Source organism: Emydura macquarii, unplaced genomic scaffold (assembly GCF_026122565.2).
Source record: "Emydura macquarii macquarii isolate MOO-44397 ecotype Brisbane River unplaced genomic scaffold, CSIRO-AGI_Emac_v2 contig_295, whole genome shotgun sequence".
In the NCBI taxonomy this organism is placed as follows: domain Eukaryota; kingdom Metazoa; phylum Chordata; order Testudines; family Chelidae; genus Emydura; species Emydura macquarii.
Window position 1 is genome coordinate 10705398 of NW_027130432.1, and position 19972 is coordinate 10725369.

The following is a 19972-nucleotide window of genomic DNA, read 5'->3' on the forward strand; positions in this document are numbered from 1 at the left end:
TATAACCAAATCAGTATAATTAATCACAAGCACAACATAACCTCCTTCCTGCTGATAGGCCTTATTAATAAAGTGAGTGGGAGGAAACCTATAATACCACATCTGACACATTCCAGTTCAGATGCACAACCTTGGAAAGTCACGATGCACTCAGGAAAATTAAGCAGCAAGATTGTAAGAGGCCAAATAGTGACCTCCCCAACAGATAGGTATTTGTACAATACACCCATGTCTGAAGCAAGCTTTTACAGACTTGTAATTTAAGAAGTTGTTGTTATCTCCTACAAGCTGTAAAATATATTGGACCAGTGTCTCAACTTCAGTAAGTCATAGTTGTTCAGTGACTTCGTTGATTACCCTGGAACTATGCTGATTACACTAGCAGAAGATCTGGCTCACTGTCACAAGACGTATCAGGATTTCCTAGATTTTCCAGCCAGGATGGACCATTATGATCATCAAGTCCGACCTTCTCCGTAACACAAACCGTATAATCTCAGTCAGTGATTCCTGCATCAAATTCATAATGCCTGTTTGAACTAGAGCAGTTCTTTTAGAAAGACAGCCAGCCTGGATTCTTTTAAAGACTGCAAATTAGGTAAATTGTTCCATAGGCTAATTGCCCACACTGTTAAATGGGCATCTTATTTCTACCTGGAATTTGTCTAGCTTCAATTTCCAACCATTAGATCTCATCCGGCCTTTTTCTGCTACATTAAAGATCCATCTAATATCAGAAATCACTTCCCTATGTAGGTACTTGTACACTGGGATCAATTTGAACTCAACTTTATTATTGTAATATCTTACAGCAGTATAGCACGTCATCTCAAATCATCCTAAAGCACTTCAGAAATTATATGTATACAGAAATCACTTCACCCACCACAGTAAAGCAGCCACCTCTGGGGTGAAACATTCAGCTGTTTAACTATGTACAACAGTACTTCTAGAACACATCAGGACAGGTCTCGAGGAATACCCTATCCAACTGAAATTGAAATCATGGTAATGCCTTTTGCTGAATTATAGGAAACACAATCCCAGAAATAAACATACATAAAAATCTCTCTAGCTAGCTACATGTTCCTAGTATGCTAATTCCTAGAGCCTGTAGGTTCAAATGGAGGCATATGTCCCATATAATATAGTTAATAGTTCATATGAAGGCATCTCTAGCAGTTTCACAATTAGGGCTGATTAGCTGGGCACTTAAACTGGATTAAAATCCCTCTATTGCACACTGCGACAAATGAATGTCATCTCCATATTTAAGATGCTCACTTTCCTGGAGACAGCCACGGTTTCCATTTGGTCAAAGATTTCCTAACTTTGGCAGAAGAAATATTTAAAGATGAGCCCTTTTGAAAATTTACCCTGATACCTTAAGGTTTTTTTCCAGCTAAACAAGCACAGCCACTGGAAGCTCCTGACTTCACACAATTACACTTTCTGGGCATCTCAGATCCAAAGTTAGCTCTGCAGTCAAACCAAGGGAGTTGCCTAGTTACTTCCGTTCTTCAGTGCTGTCCATCTTGCCTCCCTGAATCTGCTTATCATCCTCCCTGACACACACACACATAGCTCTGAAGCTGCTGAGCCAGGCAGGCAGGCTGGAGAGCGGGGAGCCCAGAGAACAGGGATGTGCTGGTGGTAAGAAACAAGGTGTGATGCTATGTTGTGGAGGCAGGAAGGGGGGGGAAAGCAAGTCTGTGCAAGGGGCCTGGAGGGAAACCAATTTGTACATCTGTGAGGCACTGGTGCTTGGAGAGCTACCCAGGGCATGGCTGCCTGGTGTGACGGGCAGCAATGGTTGCATTGTCATGGGAAATGCTGATGGCTTGCTACACAGACTGTGCTCTCCATAGCAATGCGTTTAGGTCCACAGTGCACCAGGTAGCCGTGCCTTGTACAGGTCAAGTGTCAGTGCTTCGGCACATTGAAAGTGGGCATCCCCCCGATTTCCTCTCTTCACAAAATGTGTTGTAGGCTTTCCCACTGCATCTACGTCTATCGGTAACAACTGAAACTAGCTGGGGACAGAGCTCCTTGTGTGTTTGACAGCGATTGTGAGGAACTGGATGCATGCATTGGACTCCAATTCAAAGGGAGCATATTGGGGACCTGGGTGTTAGGCCTGTGAGCTGAAGCTGGTGTAGAGACAAATGTTGGATCAGCTGGTGCGTTCATTGATTTGTAGTGACTGTGTTGATCAAGAGCGCAGTTGGGCAACCTTAATGGAAATTGAACTAATTGTTGTAAGTATACTCAGAGCTGTAGATAGTCACTGCTTCCACAATATGTCAGACTATTTCCTTCTCTGTTTAATATGTAAAAACATAGTAACGGTGTTATACTTGTTTTTTAAAAAAAATCAGATTGACCCAAAAAACCACTGATCACTGGTCAAACTAAAATTAATCTGTTCAGAAAGGCAGTTAGTGCTGCAAAGTTTGGGATCTCAAACCAAAAGTCTGCTTTGAGGTACATCTACACTGCCCCACAGTTCGGACCAGGGGGTGTGTGAATAGCAGTGCACACCAATGGGTTGTGCTGCAACTTCCCCGTGTGGATGTGAAATAAAAATTTCCTAGTTCGCATGAATATAATCCTGTCTGAGGATTCCGTTAATGTGAACTAGGAACCTTTTCGTTCACGCCCACAGCATCCCCACCAGAGAGTTATAGTGCAGCACTTTGGTGAGCACTGCTATTCATACCTCCCCCTCTCCCCATAGTCCGAACTGTGGAGCAGTGTAGACAGACCCTAAGAGCCCATTTTTATTTTTACTGGCGGTAGATTATTATTAATAAATAACACTGCAGCTAAGCATTTGGAGAGAAATTCATGCCTGTGTAGGGAGTCTCCTAGGAACCTATGGGAATCAGGCATCCAACTCCCATTGAGTTTCAACCCTTTTGAAGCCCTAGCCTCACTCCAGGTTCTGCCTACCACTTAAGTCCTACTTAAGTCTGATTTGGAGATCTTAAGTGGTATTAACGTGGTGCATGCCGGCCCTCGGCACCAGAAGGAGTTTCATCCATTGTAAGGCTGGTTTTATAAGTGATATCTATAAACCTCTCAATAAAAATGCAGCCTGCTAAATTGGCTGTGTGTGTCCTTTAGTTTCTGTATTATATACAGAATATTATCACTAACTTGGTTATGACAGCAGGTCAGAATGGTTTTGGAAAAGTCATTCTCTATCTAATAAATATTTCAGATGAGGCAGATGGGAAACCAGAAATATTATTGAGGATCGGGCAGCAAAGCCAATATCAAACCCATTTGCCTCACTTTCTGACTTTGATGATGGTTAATGACAGCCTACAGAATCTGTAAATGATCTAAAAAAGCCATAAAAAGCTTCTTTGTGTCTTTTCAGTTTGTTGAATAAATTTAACTAAACCAGTAGGATTTTAAAGCATCATTTTGACTTTCAAGAACTGGGTGTGGGACAATCCAACTGCAGCTGGATTTCCCTGCATCTAAGAGAACATTTAAGAGGATTAATCCAAACAAGTTTAATTCAACAAAATGACATTATGTAACATTAACAAGGAATTGATGAAAATTCTGTCATGTGGTTCATCACCAACTACTGAATTTTTTTCCCCCAGGGATCTAATTTCTCCTTGAGAGGAGTGGACAAAGTAGATGACAATGTGACACATTTTATAGGATCAGCAAATAAATCAGCCACCCAAAGATAGGACTCTGTTTAAATGCTTGTATATGCTACCAGCTTGTAACACACAATGGAAGTGAATGCATTCTTTACTAGAACGAGAAGAAACATTTTTGACAGGACAGTTTTCATTCAAAAAATGCAGTTTCATTGAAATCAAAACGTGAAATGTGTCAATTCTGTTGACATTTTTTATGGGAAGAGTCTAAATGAATTGTTCAGACTTTCTCATCTCATTTTGATAATGTTTCATTGTGGTTACCACAAGGGAATTTTTTTTTTTTTTTAAATAATGTTGAATCATTTTGTTTTGACCTGGATATTATATTAAAATATTAATTGTAATATATTGCATTTACGTCCACTTTATGTATATATGTTAAAATAATATTTATATATAAGTCAAAATAAAATGATACGTTATCAAAACAAATTGACCTTATGTAAATGAAGCTTTCTGATTAATTGCATTTTTTGGAATTTTCATTTCAAGGGAAATTTCAAAATTTTGGCTTTTCATTCTAATTCAGAACAATTAAAAAAAGTCAGAATTTCCTTCAACAGAAATTCCACTTTCCAATCATCTCTGTTCTTTATCTTGTCTAGGGTTTCTAAGGTAGGAGACAGAATTGTATGTGTTAGGCAGAGTGGAGGGAGAAAAGGGCTTGATTAATCAAAATAGCTCTTATTTCTGCAGGATCTTCTCATTGTGGTGAGCATCCTTGAAGTGTATTTTCCACACTCTCCTAGTTAAGGAAGGTGACTCAAATTGCTTAGGTCTATGACAGATCCTAGATTCTCAATGTACAGAACCATGGGGAAGAGATGTTCCAACTATTAATACATAAATTAGCTCTAGTCCAGCGAGTGTCTGTGTGAAATGGTGTGGGAAGCCAAGATGGCTTTTGCTTAAATGGACCCATTGCTCCTTTCAGCTACTGCTCTTGCATTGATCTCCACCCTTTATAGCCCTTCTTCGCATACAGCTGAATGTGGAGACAAGGCAGAGATCCTTGGAGCTGTTACATTAGTTTGCAAAGAAATTCTGCCTTTTCCTGTGGTTCTTGCTTAGGAAGGCTTTGCTCCTGATTTTTGACATCATAAAAGGATTCAAGGCAGTGAGAAGGAAGCCCAGCTATTTCCTCCCATTGCGGCAGGTCTGATGGACGTTTCCCTCGAGTCTTGATGTCCAGATTCCCATGTTCACTTCCCCACTCTCTACCCCATGCTAGAGAGGAAGGGGAAGGAGATGTTTGTGGCAAACAGTTTGACTCTGGAACATTTACTTAGCAACAATTAAACTTTATGGCCCAGATCCACAAAGGGATTTAGGTGTTGAAACCCTGAGCGGCCTCCCTCTGCCCTCCCATCACTGCGAAAATCATTGGAATCACAATGGCATCCACAAAGCCGGAGTTAGACCCGAGGCTCTCTATACAATGAATGGGGAGAGACAGGCACCTTAGAATGCGATCCACAAAAGCCATCCTGCTAGGCAGGGAACCCCCTAAGCTAATAAATGGGAAGTACTGACCAGAGGGATGTGTGCTAAGCCTCCCAAGAAGTTCAGTGCCTAAATCCAGGCTGCAGAGAGGCATCGATCTCTGCTCGGGATCCACAGCTGGGAACCCTTGTGCTGGAGTTAGGTGGTTTAAGTGCCTAAGTCGTTTCTGGCGAGAAAGAGCTAGGCACCTGCCTCCCTTCACGTACAATGGCCATGGGAGAGGGTGAAAAGGCTTAGCATCACAGCACCTGAGCCCCTTTTGTGAATCTCGGCCCTAGTTTTTAATTGTTGCTGAAGTCAATATTGCGGAGTCAAACTGCTTTCAAAAGCACCCTCTTCCCCTTCCCCTGTGGCATGGGGTGGAAAATGGGCGAGTGAATGTGGGAATCTGGCCAGCAAGACATGAGGGAAAATTTAGTCAGCCTCTGAGCACGCCTACAGATCAGATCCTGCAGGCGAGATAGGAGCTCTGCTTCCCCGGTGCGTGGATCACTCATGGTGTAGGTGAGAGATAGGCACCAGGGTACCTACAGTCAGGCAGTGATGTGCGTGCTCAGAGGCAGGAACAAGGGAATTAAGGGAACTTTTATTGCACAAAACTTAGGTACTGAGTGGGTTGAGGCACTGACAGGATTAGGCGGCAGCCGAATGAGAGTTATGCAAATCACAGTGGTGCCTACACTTAGGACATAGGCACCTAAAAATCTTTGTGGATCTTGGCCTCGGGGCCAGCTCCTCAGTGGGTATGAATCATGGTTGGTCTACATCACCAAATTAGGTAAGCTTAACTACATTGCTCAGGGCTGCAAAAAGTTTCATGCCCCAGGCAAAGTAATTAAGCCGACTGAAATCCTGGTGTAAACACCACTAGATCAATAGAATAATTCTTCAGAACTTCAGGACAACAGTGGGGATAGAGGGTAACAGGGGATAGGGCTCATTCTGTTCCAAAAGGATAGGCCCTTCGCTACTTGAGTGAAAGGAGAACCTCCAGTAGCTGTTATCATTATAGGGAATATGACATAGTTGAGCAGTTCTGGTTCTATCCAGTAGAGAGTAGTGATGCACTAGCAAGAGCACTACAATAAATCATTCTGTGAGGAAGAGGGTCTTACATTTCCAGACATTTCAAAGACAACACAAGCCCATAGATACTGTTTTTGTTATATAGACAGGAAATCTTAGCTGTCAGTTCAGAGTTCTTCATTTTATATCCTTGCAACTGTTTTACAGAGGTATCAAAGTTAGTTATTATGATTCCAATCTGCAGTATTCATCAACAGTGGATCAAATCAAAGGCAAATCGATTAATTCTTTCTGATCTTTGATAGGATTAAATCGCTGATGCAAGAACTCTATTGACAATGGGATCTAGCTTTAAAAGCTTAAACACTTGTGTAACTTTCTCACCTGAGCAATCCTACCATTAAGGCTACTTGTGAGAGTAAAGTTACTCACGTGTTTAAGTCTATGCAGGCTCAGTATGGGTAATAAATGAAGTAATTAAAGAAAAAATACGAGGAAAATAAATGTAATTAAAAAAAAGAATGTGGCACAGGGGTGAATTTTGCCCAGGAAATAGTCAGTTATTTTCAGGATCAGGCCCTTAGTCATATACAGCAGTGTTTCGCAACCTTTTTGATACCAGGAACTGGCTTGCTGCCTTCCTAAACTGTGTCAGGGAAATCTCAGAGACTGGCTGTTGAGAAACAGCCAATACATACCATGTGATATAGCGGTAGATAACATCAAGACATAATGGTGTCATCCTTGTCAAATTGTGACAATAAATATCACACACACACTGTTTTCAGTAGAAACTACCTGAGGGCCCATCATATGACAGAATGTACTCAATAAATCTTGTGCCAGTTGCAGTTATTCTGCATCTCAGCTCAACTCACATTCTTACATTTCAGACGTCTGCAGAACGCTTGTGTGATTTTGTTATTGGGCCATGTGACAATGAAGTCAGCAGCAGCTATTTCCTGATGCAAAGGTCAAACAGATTAGGCGGGGCCTGTCTCAGTGGTGAGGGAAAAAAGTCACAAGAAAAGCTGTGAAAATTGAGGGGAAATTAAATTCCACTTGTTTCTGTCAAAAGAAAGGGCATGGAATAAAAGATTCAACAGCAGGTTCCATTTACTGAGCTCTACTGGCCATCTCTCACTTTAGCGAAGGAAACATATGTTCAGGAGAGTTGGGTGTAATAAACTAAATGCCTTTCTAGTAAGAAACCTACATGGCCTGTTGCTCATGCCAGTTGGACATCATGACTTGAAAAACCAATGTCACTTTTGACAAGTACAAATCATAAGCCAAATCCTCAGTGGAGGATTAACACCAGGTGAAGATCTGGCCCCCTGAAGTTTGACTGACGTATGTGTGGCCTATGCATCCTCATTCAGTAGGATCTTAAGAGGGATAAAGATTGCATTATCAAGACCTGTGAGCCTGAGTGGCATAGTGGTCCCGTGCAGTAACTTTAACATCATTGGAGTAAATGACTCAAACTGAGAGGGAGTGTTCTCTAGTAATCAGAGCAGGAAATAGGAGCTAGGATTCCTGGGGTTTTGTTTGCAGTTCTGTCACTGGATTTGCCCTGTGATCTTTGATAATTAAGCACCCTGTCCCTCAGTTTACTAATATTTGACTGTATTTCCAATTTCCCCTCACATACTCCCCCCACCCACATTGCCTCTGCGTGGAAAAATGATGAAAAACGATAGGGAGGCACAAATATGCTCGCTCAACCCAGGTTCTAAAATACTTAGTTATGGCTCTGAATGTGATGACATGAAATCATCACAGATGGATGGATGTTCGGTCCAGCTGAAAGGTAACACCGGATAAGGGTTGAAACATGGGTCTCCAGCTGAGCTGTTAAAAAATTTAGGAACGGCCAGAACTGGGGTTTGGGTTTAGGCCTGTCTCTCTTTGGGACTCTTTAAATTTCTGTGGACAGATCCTTGAAAATGTAATTTGTCCCACAAACTGCAACACTAAATGAAACCTAACTCCAACCACTACGGTCTGTCACAGCTAAGGCCCAGGGCATTAACTGGGGATTTAATAGCTGTCTAGGAAGAAGTGATGACCACAGTTAACCCAAGATCAGATATTAATCTCATGAAATGCTCTTTGTCTAGATCCCTACAAATACCCACTCTCCCAACCACTACAAGAAACTTCATCTTTTCTCAGGCACGTGAGAGGACTATATGCTTTATGCCATAAGCCTAAACAAATATGACCTATTTAAAGAAAATAGTGCCTCTCACTTTGTGTTAGCTACTTATTTAGGCCCAAGTTCAGCAAAGCACAAGTGTATGTGCTTAATTTTAAGCACCTGACTCAGTGCTTTGATAAACTGGGGCCAAAGTTAGCCAATCAATTTGTGCCCGTTGTTGCTGAATATGCCATTTATTTTATAGGAAAGCAATAATTGAGGCACTGAGCATTTCTTCAGAATTTCTGACTTGTGGGGATGTAGTGGGAGATCTGATATGCAGCTGAGCCATTTATCCCCAAGAAATATCCTTCCCCAATGTTGCTATTGCCATTGTAAGATGAAAATGACATATAGTCCATAGCATATAGATGTTGCTGATGCTGGGTGATTGATATGCACAGGACATTACTAGAGTGCATTAGCCAACCAGATTGTTTCAATGATTTCTCAACATTCCATTCAGCATGTAGTGTACTTTACTAATCACTTTGTGAATGAAATGCTTTTTCTTAATTGCTCAGGCTTCTTACAAAATTAAAATGGCTTTTTCTGCCTCACTGATCCTTTATCATCTCTTTCCATCTTCGCTAGAAATTCCATCATGGTGTGATGAAGAGGAACCTGCCCATTAAGAGGTTTCTTTATACTTAAATATATTTAGAAATCTAGTGAAAAGAAGAAAATATAAACCATTAAAAATATAGGATGTGAATCTTCAAGGTGCTGAGTGCCCTTAGCTCCCATTGTCTGTTGTGGTTACCTTCAAGGACCACGCCTATCCTGATCTAATTTTCAGAAACCTCTAAGAATTGCTTTTTACTTGTATGTACACACTGCTCATTTTCTCTAGCCCCGTGCACACTTTCCAGTTTTAATGGTTCCAGATGGTTGTAGTATGTAAAATACTGTTTCTTGTGCCCTCACACATATGGGCTGGCCAGAATCAGAATGGTACCTCTCGAAGAAACACTTTCAGGAAAACTGGCAAAACATTAAGTTGACCCATTTCTTGAAAATGATGTAAATAACAGTAACATATCTTTAAATGACAGTGTGTTTTCCAAATATATGAGTGGCAGAATGAATGTGATAAAGAACCATGGAAAAAGCTGCAACAAGGTTTCAATGATCAAATATACACGAAACAAGCAAAGAGGAAGAATTGCTAAGCCATATAGTAAAATAAAAACAGTAGAATCTTAGATGTGACTGTCCAAGCATTAGATAGCCAGTGGATGTCTCCTAGGAGTGTCATCACCCAAGTATTAGATAGTCAATGGGAATACTTTAGGAGCATGCCTGCTAAACTATTTAATCAGTGGCTATATCCTAAAGTAAAATTGTGATCATTTGTAATATTCCTATCATTCAGTGTTGTTCTGGGAACAAGTACCTTCCCGGCTTTGAAATCCACATAGGAATATTTAGAATTGCTTTTATTAAAAAGTAATAATTTTTTTGTCTATACTTCAAACACAGGACCTAATGATATCACTGTGTTGACCAGTCAGCAGGATTATCACTAAATGAGAAAGAGGGTTAAAATAGTCTCCAGCATCTGCAACGTATAGGGACCACTGATATTCAATAAAGAGGTTGGTTGCCATACAGCATTTCATTGGAAGTTATAATAAAATTTACAAAAACTAGAGTGAAGTTAAAGAACCTTCCATAATCTAGGTGTCAAGATACTTGCAAGTCTTAGCTTAAAGCAGGTGAAAATACTGAATATGGAGCAAAGAACATTTTAATAAATAGTTATTGAAATATCTGGTGTGATGCCCCATTGGCTCTTTCCAACAATGTGACACATTTGTGTCCCTTTGTGTCCCTTTGTGACACATCTCAGAATTTCTTCTGTTGATTATATTATACAGGGATGTGGATAAAGCGTTTCAGCTCTATGCAAGGAAAAGGCTCAGTTTATTTTCCACAAAGCCTTTCAGTTCACTTGGTACAGAAAGGAGTCTGTATATAGTCATTTAAATCTAAGAATCAGTCCCAGAGGACTAAGATGGTTCTGTACTCATCCAACAGGGCTGAATATAATGGTGTCAAGCAATTCTTGACTTTCTTTCTTTCCCTCCTCAGGAACCTGGACATTCTGTTTGCAAGATCAGCGTGGCATAACTGGCTGTGTGTGTGTTGTGTGTGATGTGTCTGAATGAGGGATTCAGCTTGAACTATCTTTTCTCTTGCATGCATTAAATCACCCTTTGTACTTGGTCAGGAACAAAGCAACTTCTTGTTGCCAATGTCAAATTCCTTCCAACTATGCCTTCAATTTCCTTCTCTACCTATCTATTTCAGAACCATCTTTTTTTTAAAAAAAAATCAGAATTAATGATCAAAACCTTCCAAAATAAATAAATTATTAGTCCAGTTCACCGATTACCTCCTTGCTTTTAATTGGTAGAAGACACACTTTCTGTTTAGTTTGGATGAGCATTGATATAGAATATTCTGCCAGATGTGGGCTGTGCAGATTTCGTTGTGGCTTTTGGCAAAATCCAAATTTCCCAGAATGGTGAGTTGTCAGAGTGAATATTCAGAAAACGTTAAATATTTCACTTTTCCCCCCCAACTTGCTAAAACTGAAAATGCTACTGCTCGAGGCTCAGTGTCAGCCACTTGAGAATTGAAGATTCTGATCAGCTCTGATCTAATAAGGCAGTTTCAAGATGTGAGCAGATGAGACAGTTTTGACTTGCGGCCTTTATTGAAGTTAAAAGCAGGCTAGGTGTTCAAAACAACTTTGATCCTTTGTTGACATTGCATCATAAGTCTGATGTAACATCAAATGATCTGTGGAACACAGAATGAACTTAACCTTTCAAATGCCTGTGTGTGCTACCTCTGCCTCCGTCTCCATTGCTACAGGCAAATCAAACTCGATTTAAATACTGAATTTAAAGACATTGTCAGTGCGAGCATGGCACCTCATTCCCTTAGGCCATTTGAAATGCCTAAATGCCGAATTTGTATGTGAACACCAAGACATATTGGGTCAAATCATGCAATATTCAGTCAGAATGGATTCAGTCATGGTGAGCAAAGACATCTATCCTGATGACTACAGTGAGCTTGGTCTAGGGCTGGTATGAACAGATTCAAATCTACTGTAGTCAAGCCTATTTCTGGAGCCATAGAAAATTTGTATTTTTGATTGCAGATCCCCTCTACAAGCCCAGTAAGGGCCTGATTCTGATCTGTCTTTCACCATTGTAACTCCACTGTCTTTAGCAGAGTTAATCCTTATTTACTGCAGTGTGAGAGCAGAAACAGACATTAGTTCTTCAGGTGCAGACACAAAGTCTAGAAGCCAGCTCATCGACTTTGGATTGATTGTCGAGGGCTTTCACTGTCTGGCTCATGGAGCTCTGCCATCAGAGCCCGCAACAGGTTTTCCTCTGATGTTTTTCTAGGAATTTGTTACGGCTTTTTTCCTAATGATATCTTTAACTGTCAGAGAGGGAAAAGCCGGGCAGTCAGAGCAGTGGGAGAGGACCGTGTTCGTGACATTTTATGCTGAACAAACAAAGGAAAATAATAGATTTCAGCACGAGGGACCCACTAAATGCTTCAAAGCTCTTCTTTCGGAATTTTAAAATGTGATTAAATTACAGGGCCAGATCACGGCTCCTGTGGTCTTTGTGCTGCTCTGATGTAAGAAAATTCCCAGGTGACAAAGAGCCAGCATAGCAAGCCCTAATTCCGTGGACATGCTAGAAGCATCCCAGGAAGAAGGTATTTTTGGCGTGATGCTACAGAGGTCCTCAGCTAGGAATGGTGCACTGGGAGCTGTTCCCTCAGGCCCGGGGAAGGGTGAAGTAGACTTTACGGGAAAGACTAACAGCACTGGCTAGAACAAAAGACAACTTTACCCTTCCCCAGTTCTTGGACCGGTGCAAAACCTCTCATGTCAACAAAAATTGGAAAAAACCTTCATAACAAAATGTCCTTTTCTCCTCAGATGCGTCCACTGGAGATGTGGCTTTCCCTATGCACCTCCACAGTTTGGAGGCAGAGCCAAATGATTCTGCATCATTCTTTCTGGCCTCGGAGAAGTTAGTAGGCCATCCCTCTTCCTTCTAGTGTCTCCCCATAGAGAGAGGAAAGTCAGGTTATATGCTGCACTCCTTCCCAGAACTTGTCCTGAGTTTTGGGAAGGAGGGCAGGTGGGCTGGCTGAGAGGTGAGCCCTGCCCCACACTACACTTCCAGGGTCCTGATTCTGGGTCCTAACGAGAGCAGTAGCCTGAGGACTTTCCAGACACCAGTTGCTCACCTGGAACCACTTCATCTTCCTTGCCATCTACCTGTCTGTTCCCGAGGTCTCTGTCTGTCTGCTGCAGAACTCCGAGAATGGGTTTGCCTGGCCCCTGAACTTTCCCCTTCTGCCTTTAATGGGCCAGGTGACCTGGTCACACTGCTTCCTCTTAGACTCATAGAAGCATAGGGTTGGGAGGGACCTCAGGAGTCCAACCCCCTGCTCCAAGCAGGACCAACCCCAACAAAATCTTGCTCAAATGAACTCTGGTCCAACATTAAAGAAGGGGAAGCAGCGAGTAGGGCATTTGCGCTGCACTTTCCAAGAGTTTCATTCAAAAGGAAGAGGATTTGTGTCTCTTGTTAATGATATTTGAGATCAGCTTCTTTTTGCTCTCTTGCTCGTGTGGTGATAATAAACAGCTGGCACTCAGCCCCAGTTTCTATTGCCTTCTGGCCACCATATCGCACTGCAAGCTCCTATCTGTTTTGCTAGCCTCCCGGCCTGTAGCAATGCCAGCATTCAAAGCACAAGCCATGCAATCAGATGCGCAAAACTTGATCAGGAGATTGGCTTGTGTGTGTCTGACTGGGAACAAATCTTATGGATAGAATGCCACTTTTTTCAGGGACAACAATCAGACCAGAAAGTGCTGAGCGTGGGTGAGGTCAAGAAGACGATTGAAATTAAAACAATCTGTGGACACTGTCAATTGTCCTCTAGGATCTGGAGAATACTATATAAGCCTTTTTTTTTTTTTTTTAAACAAAGTAGATCATCCCAATGCTCAGTTTTAGAGACATGTAATTGATCACATCTGATAGGTCTTAATTTCAAGGAATTCTTAGCAACAGAATTAGTTCCGCAAATCCTAGACATATTCTAGACACACCCAGAACTTAACTCTTGAGATACTTTAGAGAGAGAAAGATTTTATAGCGGTCAACTTCTTTACAGGCAGCCATGATCTGCTACTGCATAAGGAGGGAATATGATTCATGTATCTTAAAGACTGACTATAGGTCTCAAAAAGGAGAAAATGACTGGCTCCTTTATATTCATTTTCTAGTCATGTCTGCCCAAGCTCAGCAACTAATTACACAAATTACACGGTGAATATGCACTTAAATAGCAATGAAACTCAGAATTGGGTAAAGGGCATTGTGAAACACACTTCGTAAATGCCAGTGAATTTCAAAATTAAAATTACTTGGTATCAAACCCAGCAAACTCAGCCTGGCACCTGGAAAAGACAGGGCCCAGCTGGATCAACATCACCACTAATAAGGACTCTGTGATCAAAACTGAGTTGATTGATTGATGCACAGATGGAAATAGAACCCAGCTCGCTCTCCCATAGCTGTACAGGTTTTGCAGCGCTAACTGAGATCATAACTAGGGATTTTGTCAGTACAGAGAGCAGGTTATGACTTGAAGACATACTGCAAGCGCATATATTGTGTGGATGAGGAATCATATTTACAGAGTCACTTTTCTGACTTGAACTCCACCGTAACATTCCCAAGCAGGATTTTGGTATTTGGATATTTAATGACTGATATGGGTTATCTGGAAATAATATGCTAGCTCCATGGCTCACATCCATTTACTCCAGTGGGAGTATTGACTAAGTAAAGACTGCAGGAAACATCCCTCTGGAAATAATTCATTTGTGATACCTGTAGCATGCTATAACTGTACTGGAGTGTTATGAAGACAACTTGCTAGAGTCTGGTTCTATGTTTGCAACATTTAGGCCTGGTGATTATTTCTGCTTCCGTATTTAACAGCATGTGACTGAAAATCTTCTTTTGCAGCCACGCCGGACTCAGGGACAAAGATCTAGTAGCAAAGCTTTGCTCCAGCGTTCTGCTGATCAGGCAGTTGTTCCTTGTTGAAGGTCTCTTTGCACCTACACAGTCATAATTAAGGCTTTATAGACAAGCTATACTTTAGGATGTACTCTTTGGTTTCCCTGTAATGAGCTTGAGGTAATGCTTGGTTTACCTGAATTTTGTGGTGTGGACAGCAATTCACTGTGAAACTGCTATCTGGTGAGTAAAACTAAAGGCCACATTTTTAAACAGCCTTCAATTTCGCACCCACAATCAATTGTGGGTACAATTTTGTGGGCATAAATAATAGCAACAAGACATCTAACTTTCTAATTGCATCCACAACGCAGATAGACAGACATCAATTGCCAGTGTTTGTGCCCACAGTTATTTTGTGTCTGCAACTGGCAAAATTGGAGGCTGGATTGAGTCTCCTTGTAAATTTTGACCCTAAACTGTTTTCCTAGCTTCTCATGTGTACTTGTCAAACTGTACGTTTTCCTATATCATCCTCCCACTCCGGAAGGAAGCCTGTCTACAAGAACAGTAATCTGAGACACCAGTGATCCAGCCCTCCCCGTCGATTATGGATGGCACCAATCTCTTATCACCTTCAAGTGGGATTTTTGCCACTTCAGTCAAAGTGAACTAGATTCTCTTCTCACACTGGTGTAAACCAGAAGTAACTCCACTGATGTAAAGGGAGGTGCACCCAGTGTAAACCAATGAGTGAGATTAGAATCAGACCCAGTATTATTATGCCTTAAAATGCGTTGAAATAGCAATTATAACTTCTCAACTTGAAAGCTGGTCATGTTCAGTAACTGTTCTGCTGATTGCTAGAGCAGGAGCAAAGTAATGATGTGCCGTTTGTTTGCATTCATTTTGATGCAGTTCTTAAGTAAGGTGGTACAATCCCAGTTGTATTCTGATGCGTAGAGCAATATCTCGAGCTGTGTTTCTTGGAAATGTTGCTGATTGGTGTAAATCTAGTTCTAGTGGATGTGTGTCAACACCATGAAAAGTAAAACATGACCTTGACTCTTCTGTGAGGCACTATGGCCCACTGGTTGGAGCACTTCAGCATCCTCCCCTTCCTCCAACAGTTTTGCAAGATTTAATTATTAATATTTGTGCAATGCTTGAAAATCCTTGGATTAAAGGTCCTATATAAATCCAAAGTAGTATTAATTATATCATCAGCAGTGGCAATTTCACCAAAGAGATGGAGGATTGATGAGCATGGAGACTGAAATCATCTCTCTTGTTGCTTTCAGTGGATTCACTAAAGTGCCCCAGCATGAGATCAGAATCAGGTCCTCTCTGTTTATTCTCTGCATTGTTAAACTGTGATTTTTTATTATTATTATTTAAGTTATATGAAGAAATGTTGGAATCTAAAGCCACTCTTCTAATGAGCAAACATTAAACGGGCATTGTCACACTTGATTTTTGGGGGCTCACCTTTGGGACATTCATTTTAAATCCTGCTTGGGCCTGCTTCTAAGAGGGGAAACACACACTGTCCGGGAAGGGATTATTGTAGTACATGCCTCCGTAGCTCTGTTCCCCCTAGTATTGTAGAAATTGGCATAGCAAAAATTCTACCTGTAGGGATTTGGACTCACATGCTATAAAAGTATCTGAAAAAAGTAAAAAGAACTTTAACTGCCTTACTCATCCAGGAAAATGCCATCCTATGCTTGCACATTTCCAGTGTCCACAGCATCGACTTTAGACAGGAAGAACTTGCTTGTCAAAAAGTGCTAAAGGTGTATAATAAAAGTCAGCTCTGCACATCAGTTGTACAACGACAGCAGAGACTTAGCCACAGGACTCCCTGATTTGTGTCCCCCTCCACTTGACTCATGCCAAATATGGTGCTAATTATTGAACATTGCCTAGGAGTTCGTGAATTTCTCAGATCCCATTTAAGTAATAACTCAACCACTGTTAATCAAGCTGCAACCCAAGTGACTTTCACTTCTAATGCAAGGGATCAGGATTCAGTAAACTTTTTGGCCACTTGCTGAAGTGCCAGAGCTAAATTCCTTTAAAGTCCTACAGCATCTCCATCTCTGTCACCATGGGGGGAGGAGGAAGAACCTTTCCTGCCCCAAATAAAACCGGGTTGAGTGAGTTGAAGTGTTAACTCAAGAAAGCCATTATAATAGAAATGAAAAGCCATTAAAATAAAGCATTAGATGCCGTCCTTCCCCCATGTCTACTGCTACTGATCCTTCCCTCTGTTTAAAATACAGTTTCTACATAGATTTGCATGGTTTACAGAATACATCTGGAAAGTTCCCCCCAACGACTCACATGCATCGCAGCATGGGACTTTACAACCATGTGGTTTTAGAATCAAGGAGTTTCTTCAGCCAGTGCTGCCACTCAGCAAACAAAATCCCAGAAAGACATTTTCAAAAGGCTTTTACTAGGACTCACAGAATGTCCCAAACTATATTTCAGCTAGTCAACCCTCACACATGCACCCTGCAACGCTCTCCAAGCTAATCAAAGCTACCTCCTACATTGCCCTCATCCATTTTTGTTGTGCCTATCCCCCACACCACACACACACACACACACACATTTGCACTCACTCAAATTCATATTTGGACCTACAGAAGAGTGCAATGGGTGGGGCCAAGTGAGCTGCGTTTAGCGCGGGAGCCAAGAGATGGGAAGCAGAAGTGCCACTTTTCTGCCTCCCAGTATTGGGACTCCCTAAGGGCTGGTTTAGTCCCAGCACAAAGCACAGCAGCCTCAACACTGGTCTGATTATTCCTCAGCTGACCCTGGTTTCTGGCAGCCGAGGGTCACCAAGCATTAACCATGTCCTGAAACGCCGCTCGTCCCAGCATGCGGGTGGCAAAGTAGAGCAACGTATCTTGCTCTGCACTACTCCGGCGAGTCCCTCAGCCGGAGGAAATTCTGAGCTGGATGGGTAAGCTGGCTTGATGGCCCCATGGCTCTGCCAGAGCAGCATAATGACATCATAATGGACCCAGGGTTTGGTGTATGAAATTCCTTGCCTTGCATACATGAATATAAAATTCTGGATGTGCAGCATGGTGAGTGTACGGGGCTCTGTTGAAAATTCATCTGTTTAGGTTTGCAAAAACTTCAGGGAGGTTGCAGTCCTTCATTCCAAGCAAAGAACACAGGCCATCCTTTCTCCAAGAGCCACACTTATTGAATTTAAAAAATACAAACTGCGCATATTCTTGGCGATGAGCCATCCATCCTCCATGCAACCTATTACCCAAAGTGTGGTCCTGTCCCCAAGGATGTAGTTAGCAGCATTTCACTGTCTGGATGGTGGCACCATTTCTTACATTAGCAACTGTGTTGATTGGTTTGGTGGTTGTTTTTGCTTTTCTTTTCTTCTTAATGCCAGACCTTTATGTGAATACATTTGTTTTTGTCTTATTCCCTTGGTGCTGGAGCAGGCCCAGACACCACCTGCCATTCACAGCAATGTCCCATTGGCTCCTGCAGAGTGTTTACATATTCCCACAAATGGCAATTTGTGATGGGTGTTTTTGTTGCTCTTTCTCTTAGTTATTGCAGTACAGCTCCATGTATCCCAGGCCCCTCTCGCAGTCTCCAGTCACTGCTTCACCACAGCAGCTCCCACTGATTATGGCCTGTTTTAGCAACTAGACTAGTGAATGAGGGAATAGAAATGGAGTCAGAAGTGAAGTGTCTATTGAATTATTACTATGGCCTAAACAAAGACGACTGGCATACACTTGTATTTAGACCAGTTGTTTAGCGTAAGATCTATAGACCTGACCATCTTCCAACACCGGAGAAAACCAGGAGTAGCTCCATTAAAGCAAACAAAGCTACAGTGGTGTATTGTTAGGGAGAGGAAAAAAATCTATGGAATAGATCTGGGTGGTTTTATATTAACAACTATAAAGTCCTATTTTCTGGTGTGAGTTGGAATATGTAGTGTTGTTCTGGTATGTTTTGTGTATCACATGTGAATGGTTTCTAGTGCACACAAGAGATACAAATCAATAAATATAATTTCAGCACAGTCTTGGATAAAGAGAAATTTGTGACATCTCAGGTTATTAGCCCTTCTTCAGGTATGCAGAGGGCAAAGCTCCTTGTGATAAATTTGTCTAATGATCAGGAGATTCCGATGGGTTGTAAGTGCTATATTATAGCTGTGGTTTTTAAGCAATTGTGGCTGTCCACCAGACTACAGGCCTGATCCAATTCCCATTAGAATCAAGGGAAATATTTCCACAGCCTTCAGTGTGAGATGGATTTGGACCTGAAACCTCATCCTGACTACTGATGATTGTTGCTGTCATACAATTGGAAGATTAAGCCATTTAAGCTGTGCTCCAGGTTCAAGTGCATACAATTAAATGGCAGGAAGACAACAGCAGTTAACCAGGATCCTGTGTGCAGGCTCATCATTAAGCTAGTGAGAAGAAATCTAGAATGTCACTCTCAAAAGCCTAAAGTGCCACTTATTAGAAACATTGGTCTAGTAAAAGAAATGCCAAATAATTTAGGGTGATCAAGTTATTAAATCCATTTTTAAACAACTTTGTTCTAACTCTTCAATGCAAATGACATTCGTATCAAGTCTTTATCATTTCTTTTTATGTAGGATCATTCATGAAGATGGTTTCTCTGGAGAAGATGTGAAGCAGTACAAGCCTGTGGTCTATAGCAACACTATTCAGTCACTGGCAGCTATCGTCCGTGCCATGGACACCTTGGGCATCGAATATGGTGATAAGGAGCGAAGGGTAGGTCAATATCCAACTGAAATAATGAACTGAATGATTTACAAAGAGCTGATTTGGAGGAACAACAAGAGATCACATAGCATGAGAAAAGGCATATTTGCACAACCAAAACACATCTAGGGGAAGATTTTCAAACACTTTAGTTATGCAATCGCATAACTAATTTGATCAGTTTGTGCAAATTGCATGTGCAAGTGGCTAACTAAATAGATTTGCACATGCAATTACCTAACGTGCACATGCATTTGTGGTAATTATGGGCACAATTGCATGCCTAAAGAGTATGAAAATAGGGCTCTAGGTGCATCCACATTACAAAACCAAGCTGTCTATGGACATGGCAGTGCATGGCCTCTTTTACAGGTCACAAACAGGTTCCTATTAACCTACTAAGGTCCAAAATACAGATGTTAGCAAACGAAGTTGTGACAACGGTACAGTAGATATTGGGAATTGGCTTGTGGCAAAAAAATCACATATTTCACAGAGAAAGTTCTGCTCATATTCAGGTATCTTATTTGGGCCTTGTCTATGTGGGAAAGTTTTTTTTAAAATAATTTTAGTTTTTTTAAGATAAATGGCCTTGTGTCCACACACAACATTTCTTTTCTTTTCTTTTCTTTTTTTTTTTTTTTAATTTTCTGGCTTCTTACTCTGCATTAA

General features: G+C 41.4%; 1 protein-coding gene across 2 annotated transcripts in view; it reads left to right on the forward strand.

Annotated features, from left to right (window-relative positions):
- Positions 1-19972, forward strand: part of GNAO1 (G protein subunit alpha o1) — a 268026-nt gene that overhangs the window by 59179 nt on the left and 188875 nt on the right. For both annotated transcript variants that reach the window (XM_067551993.1, XM_067551989.1), the window contains exon 3: positions 19168-19309. In XM_067551993.1, the coding sequence (XP_067408094.1) occupies positions 19168-19309 (142 nt within the window). The remainder of the gene's footprint in view (positions 1-19167; positions 19310-19972) is intronic.